This window comes from Labrus bergylta, chromosome 5 (assembly GCF_963930695.1).
Source record: "Labrus bergylta chromosome 5, fLabBer1.1, whole genome shotgun sequence".
Taxonomy (NCBI): Eukaryota; Metazoa; Chordata; class Actinopteri; order Labriformes; family Labridae; genus Labrus; species Labrus bergylta.
In genome coordinates this window covers 9,292,466-9,299,764 of record NC_089199.1, presented here as the reverse complement: position 1 = coordinate 9,299,764, position 7,299 = coordinate 9,292,466, and the positions used below count along the sequence as shown (strand labels likewise).

Below are 7,299 nucleotides of genomic sequence, written 5' to 3'. Positions count from 1 at the left end.
GGTTATATTTAAGCACATGTAGGCAAGTGAGTTTAAAAATGCGTTTGCAAAAAGAAGAGGCAGGATTGTGCATCTTTCCTACGCATCCAATAAATGGAGTGAGTGAGAGAGAGAGAGAGAGAGAGAGAGAGAGTGCGTCTCTATCATCCTCTCTCTCCCATCTGTGCAGGAGCTGCAGCAGAACAGCCCTGATCGCAGACATCCAATACAGACAGAGAGAAATGTGAAGAGGGGGTGGGACTTACGTGAAAGGGAGTCGGGCACAGCCAATGAGAGAGAAGGAGAGGTGTTCCTTGCCTAGAATGCCCTTGTCTGAGCGCTGAGAGCCAAGAGAGACAGAGAGGAGAAGGAGTAAAGCCAGAGTGGAGACACCAGCAGGTGCTGAGGAGAGAAAAAAAAGGGTTGAATAGCAAAAGGGACCAAAAAAGAAGGATAATTAAGGAAAAGTGTGTTGAAAGATAGAGTAATCAAACAGAAGCTATAATACAACCCATTGATTTTTTCCTAAACTGGAGCACACTTATCTTCTCTCTCAGCCACCTTTTCTTGTTCGGATTCTCTTTACTAGGATCATCCCTTCTCCCTCCTCCTCCTCTTCGTTTTGTCCTCCTTTTTGACAGACAGAGTCACCATGGAAACCGGGAGCCCCAGGAAGATACAGTTCACTGTCCCCCTGCTGGACACCCACCTGGACCCTGAGGCAGCTGAACAGGTGAGGAGAAGGTGGAGGAAGAGGAAGAGGATGTAGTTTTTGTTTTTTTGGGGGACTTTTAAAGGTTTGTAATGCATCAATTGGTAAAGGCTTTAGAGCATTATTCATTTATTACAAACTTTGAGGAAATTTGAAGAAAAAAAAACATAAAAATGTATTTTTCATCAGAACAATCAGGTGCACACATACAGTAGCTGAGGAACTAAACTAAACTGAAAAAGCGCAGTCACCCTCCTAAGTCCAACATTTCTGAATTCCTGTCTGTGTGACACACTTTCTGTGTCTTATTACTCGCCTGCACCAAATTAGCAAGCTGTGTCTCTTCGATCAAGCGATAAAGTGATCATGATTAATTTAAGATTGATTTTTTCCACCTCAGCTCTGACTGAGCAGCTACACAGAGCCTCAGCAGTGTTAAAAGGGGGGTGTTGCAGTATGAGGATATGTCTGCAGTATGAGGTTTGCTGTTGTTTTGGTTTGACTGACTGACTGCAGGCTCTGTACAGCAGAGAAATACTGACTAAAGTTGCACAGTGTGGAAAGAAAGAATCATTAGGTTATAACAGGAAACAAATTATCAATGAAAGAGTTTTGTTAAGATAGAAGACTTTAAATCCCTGATTTAAGCATCTACGTATAAATTATAGACTTAAAAGCAAAGAACTCACTAAAGTGATAGAAAGAAACCCAGTGGGTGCAATGTATGTGTCTCTAGTGGATGAAGTGAAAAGATGTGTCCCATTTTTATAAATATCACATTAAAAGGAAGGGTCATTTATAACTGATGAGCCTTGAGTAAAACAGGCAAAGATTTATGAGTCTGAGTACACCTCTCTCTCTCTCTCTCTCTCTCTCTCTCTCTCTCTCTCTCTCTCTCTCTCTCTCTTTGAGAACTGCACTGTGTGTATGTGTATGTCTGTGTGCTTGTCCTTGTGAGGACATTTTATTGGATGGTTTGGGGATTCAGTATGCTTACATTAAGGTTCAGGCGGATTTAAAGAACTATTATAACTTTTTATGCTCAGATGTGAGTAACCTTATGTGAATCATCTGCAGTATGAAATATAGTAGTGAACTCAAGCACAACTTATATTATTATTATTATTATTATTATTATTATTACAATATATTTTATTTATTATGACGACAAGGGTTAGTGTCAGTCATATGCAGATAAAAAGAAGAGTAAAACATAGATTTAACAGGAGAATTTGTAATTTTCTGATCCAGTAGATGTCCCCCTTGAGCACCAGCATGAAACCAAAACAAACTGTTTGGCGACACCTGAGCCTCCGCTCTCCTCCAGCCACACACCTCCAACCCCCCTTTACCCACGTCTGCACGAAGGAGTTATCAATTAGAACGCACCATAATTAAGCACCATGGAGCGCAAGCGGAGGACAAAATTGTCCTTTGCTTGAGCTGCAAGTGCCTGTGGCCTGCATTGTTGTTTTAGCAGGCTAATCTTAGCTCACTTTGGTTAACTCATGACTTCACACTGCAAATAAATTGACACGGAATGACGGTGATCTAAACAAACTTACGTAACATCCAAATAAGCAGTGAGTATGGTATTCTTCTTCTTTCTAGTCCTTGACTAAAACGTTATATGCTTTATAAGCAAGGCTGTCACGTCCACATGATGTAAACACGGCTCTGACAACAATACAGCTGGCGGGAATGGAGCTTTCTTTACTCACTTTTGACAGTCATGACTCAGAGAGACATTTACATAGGATATACTTGATTTCTGCTGTATTTATGTTTAAAATGTTGTACATTCTTCCTTAGTTTCAAATCCAGTTTAGAGTCACAGAGGCCATATTCCAACCTTTTTTCTTTCTTTTTATTCAAACTATTATTTGCCTGTTTATACTCACACAGTTTTATGAAGTCACATTTTCAACCCAGGATCTTAACATGTCACAGAAGATATGACCATTTCTCAAGTTGTGGTATTGCTATATTTACAATAAGAATACTTTCAACACTGACAATCTTGTGCATTTTGTTGTTTTGTACTTTTATTCAAATAGGAGCTTACCAAAAATCTGCAGACTCCATGTAACTGTAACACTCCATAATGTGCTTCTCTGCATAACAGCTCTGCAGCTGGGGAAATGTACCTCAATCAGAGCAGCCAGTGCTGCTTTTTCACAAACAAAAAATAATTAAGCTGGAACAATATTCTCCTGGCATTATGGATTAAATATTTTCTATTAACTTAATAAAGCAATATGAGTTTGCTGCAGATACAAACAAACTTCTTAACAATCTTTTGCTGCCCTCAGATGTACAACCTGTACAAATTACACTGCTGTTACTACAGTTACTATGAGTCTCCCCAAACTGCAGGACTGAAATCTTCTAAAGATCACCAATTTAATGAAAGTGCCATCAGATGGACATAAAGGCAGCATGGTGTGATTATCTGGGCCTGGAACACATTAGTTTGTGCTGCTGAGGAGCTCATTATGTTACTGTTTGAGCAGAGAAACATTACATGTGTAATTGGTGGTGTGATATTTAGAAGCACTGGGTTTGTAAATTGGTGCCTGAGGTATTTTCAAAGTCCTTTATTGGGAGGAAAGTTTGAGAAACAATGTTGCCATGTTGCATTTTGTGAAAGTGAGTGTAGTTAGTGTTGGGTTAATATCAATAGCTTGTGTTTTTTTGTCTGTGCATCCTAGCAGGCAATTGGCCTTTTTTACTTTTTCGTCTTCTTGTGCATCTGAAGCTGCAAACGTATAAAAGAAAATAGTGACGTGCCAAGGAAGCTCACATTGGCAATATGAACCTATTAGATAGAAATGACGCAACGCAAGAATGTTGATGTTTCAATAAACACAATGTTGCTTTTATCCTCATTATACATATCCACTTTGTTTAAACATCCAAAGTTAAATTATTCTTATAATGTCTGTATTTCTACATGCAACAGATACCTGTAATAAACTTAATAGCCTCCAAAAGTGTAATCTTTTAATTTTGTAACTAAAAAGTGGACTGATGGTAAGCTATCAACAGCCTGAGAGGCAATGTTATCTATGTAGAAAATAATTTATGTATAGTTTTAGAGATTTTGTTGTCCATTTGTTCTATGGACACTGTGCCTGGCACTGGCTTTTACATACTCTGCTTCAAAACTCCTATTAGCTTTGTCCAAGTAGAATTCAGTTTACCTTTTCTTTAAAGACTCCAGAGAGCTCTGAGCTCGCAGCATCAATAAGTACGGCTGTAAGGCTGATAACCACTGAGACTTCACACTGTTGGGATACATTTTTCATTTGTTATAAGATCAATGTGAGTGGCCACTAAGCCTGCATGTCATGCTTTATGTGGTGGGTTTCTATGTGTGTGTATGTTTAAGAGAATGAAAAAAGAGAGATGAAAAGACAGGAAGCTCAACTGAGAAAAGGGTTCACAAACTAACAACTGAATTTTCCTTTTTTAAGTTTTATATCAAATAGACAGACATAAATGTCTTGTTGATTTGAAATGATAGAAAGCATGCGCTTCAATAAATAGATAACTGTTTGAGTGACTGTATGATAGAGACCAGTCAAGCAGGTGTGTTAGAGGTTGACAGAGACAGACAGCAAGGACAGACAGTCCAGCAGTGAAGCAGTAATGTATAAACAGGGAAAAAAAGAAAAAGAAAATCTGTAATGTGACAAAAAGCAGAACAGTCAAAGGAAACGTGTGTGAGTGCTTTTTTCTGTGTTTGCAAGCACAGTTATGAATATCCCGCCTGGGGGCTTCACCCACGGTTCAGTAATCCCTGCAACCTGACACCTCCCAGCATGGTGAATCAGCCTCGGTGGAGAACTGGCCGTCAGTCAGAACAGCCTCCCTGAGGTCTGACCCTCACAACAACAGCACACACTCCTTCTCTTATCCACACACAGACACAGTGTGTGCCACCCTCATCGTAACCTCACATTAGAGCTCACTGTGTTCTGATGAGCACAAGCCGGCTAAGGTCGAGACCTCATGATGTCAGTGGATGACGTCTAAGATAGCAATTTTCACACTTACTTTCTGCCATTATTTACTCATTCTTACTAAAAGTATGTTGTTAGTTCCAAATATTTGAATATTGTGATCGAAAACGTTTTTGGGACAAAATGTTTTGCTGACCTGCATGATTTTCTTAGATGAGAAGGTTGATAACACTTAAATGTCTGTCTGAAAATGTGGCCCTGGAGCTAGCAGAAAGTTAGCCTAGCTCAGTTTAGTTGAATAACTATCCTGGCTATTTCCACAGGTAAAAAGAGACATCTGCTGGAAAATAGTCAAAGAGGTAATCATGCCTGGCAGATAAATAACATTTACTTACCTCGCTGAGTAGGTTATGTTTTTAATGTTGTTAGTGTTTTTGTAGGTTTTTGAAAAACTGTTGACACCTGATTTTAAAGCAAATTGGTGTAAAGGTTTGGCCCTGGAAAATATGCATCAAAGCCAGATCGAACTCACCAACAAGAATAACATTGGCCATTTGAATCCCTAAAGCTTTGTAATCCCATATAGAGTCATAGTAGCTGTACTTACATACGGGTACATAAATGCATATTATAGTGGAATAACCTATAGAAATGTAGTGGTGCTTACTTCTTTAGTTTAGGTATGGATTAAACAAACAAGACATAAGGTTTACATTTGTTTAATCAGATAAATAGGCTTACTTCATTTTGAACAGATAGATTTGGCTATTAGTGGTGGTGGTGAGTAAGAATATGTCTAAGAATGTCAAGTGAATGTATAGTTCTTGTTGTCTTTGTGCTGCGCTAAGCTAACTGGCTGCTAGCTAAATTTTAAAGGACAGTTATGGGAGTGACATCATCTGAATGAATAATTCAGAAATAACAATAATGAATAACAGAAATGGTTTACCTCAAAGTTAAACTTTCTCTTAATTGCTGACAGATTTGAGTGACAATGAAGTAAACATGACCAAATAAACTTTAAATCTTGTCCAAGAGCAACACAAGAGTAGGTTCAGTTTCTATAGATAAAGATATCTATAGATACTTAACTCACTTAAAGCCTTTATTATTCAGATAACCTGCATTTGTGTGAGATGGTTTCATTCAAAACCATTTTTTTCTTGTTGAGATGATGAATTTTGAGGCGATGTTCTTTTATAACAGATGTTTCAGTTCTGACTGTCCTCTCTGATACTTTATTTTCTGGCATGTGGGACCATCTTTGTCCTTCACAGCAGAACATAACAATTACTCTGAAGGCCATCCCCAGGAAAACTTTAGAGTGCAGAAGATTATCCTCATTATCACACCATGCATATCTCACACATAAAAGCTAAACTAAAAATGTATGGTTAAATTGAGATGTCGTCATTCAGGCTTTGCTCTGTTCAATCATAACTAAGAAACCTCAGCTATGCAATTCTTTGACTTCACTCTTTTTGTCCTTATTCTGTTTATCATTTCACTTGGTATATCAAATATTCAGAAGCAAGAAATTCAAGGACAGTGATAAAAAAATAACTTCTGCTGCAAACATTAGCATGTCAATACCACATTTTGCTTTCAGGGCCAAGGAGCTATCAAGCAAATATTAGCGCTATTTACACGTAGCATTATTTTTCCTGGAAGTCGGGCTTGGATGTTATCGGAGTCTTGGGTATGGATGGCAGATTTTTGCTGCTCTTTTGTGTGTTTCTAAAAGTTGAAACAAGTCAGTTGGTTAAACCCAAGGTCGGTCAATAATTGTATCCTCATCCTGGAAGCATCTATTCTAACTTAGACAAATAAAACATATGGGAACATGCATTAAAGCTTTAAAACAGAATAAAGTATATAGACATTAGCAGTCATAGTTCACTACCACTCCTTGAATACCTAAGCTTAGGCTGAATTTCAATATTTTGGCAACAATATGTTTCTGCAGCCATCAATTGAAATTTCCCATAGACATTTTTCATTAAAGTGTTGCCTTAGTAAACATTTAGACAAACACAGCTATTCATACTGAATTGTTCCGGGCCCTTTCACATGAGTGAGGGCCCTGTGTACCCCTTCAGTCAGATGCCCCCGTAGATAGCTAGCTGCAACTAATAAAGCTTCTCAGCAACAGTACCGTAGAAGTCCATAGTTATTGGCAAGAAATAAGAAGCCTACTTTTGTTTACTTCTGTCTTAGATCAATGACCCATTGACTCCAAAAGGACTAGCAGTAGTAGAAAATCAGAGTCGATTTTAATTAAAAACTACAAGAAACTGTGCAAGAATAAAGGAACATGGCAGAGGGAGCTTTCATTTTACAATTCCACTAACATTTGGTCTTGTTTTGCTCAAGTACATGCACTTCTAGCATAGGTCGGTCCAACAGGACCTAGCAGATAAGATTGAGTTCCAAGACTGATGCTTTTTAAACCATTATAATGTATTTCAATGTTTCAACCCTAATTGCTCCTGAGTTTTTATTGTAGCATTAACTTTGCTATAGACCTGTCTTATTTGTAATGAAATCAAAACATTTGTGGAAGTCTTACATCAATTACTCAACAGCAGGGTGTAACTACAGCAGCTAACCTCTGCGGTCCCAATGCAATGATTGTTTGACATT

At 38.2% G+C, this 7,299-nt stretch overlaps 1 protein-coding gene across 1 annotated transcript in view; it reads left to right on the top strand.

Annotated features, from left to right (window-relative positions):
• The first annotated feature begins 327 nt into the window (after positions 1 to 327).
• Positions 328 to 7,299, top strand: part of LOC109986186 (protein phosphatase 1 regulatory subunit 1A) — a 30,028-nt gene continuing 23,056 nt past the window's right edge. Inside the window, exon 1 of the mRNA XM_020636713.3 lies at positions 328 to 712. Within this exon, the coding sequence (XP_020492369.1) occupies positions 632 to 712 (81 nt within the window). The 5' untranslated portion in view covers positions 328 to 631. The remainder of the gene's footprint in view (positions 713 to 7,299) is intronic.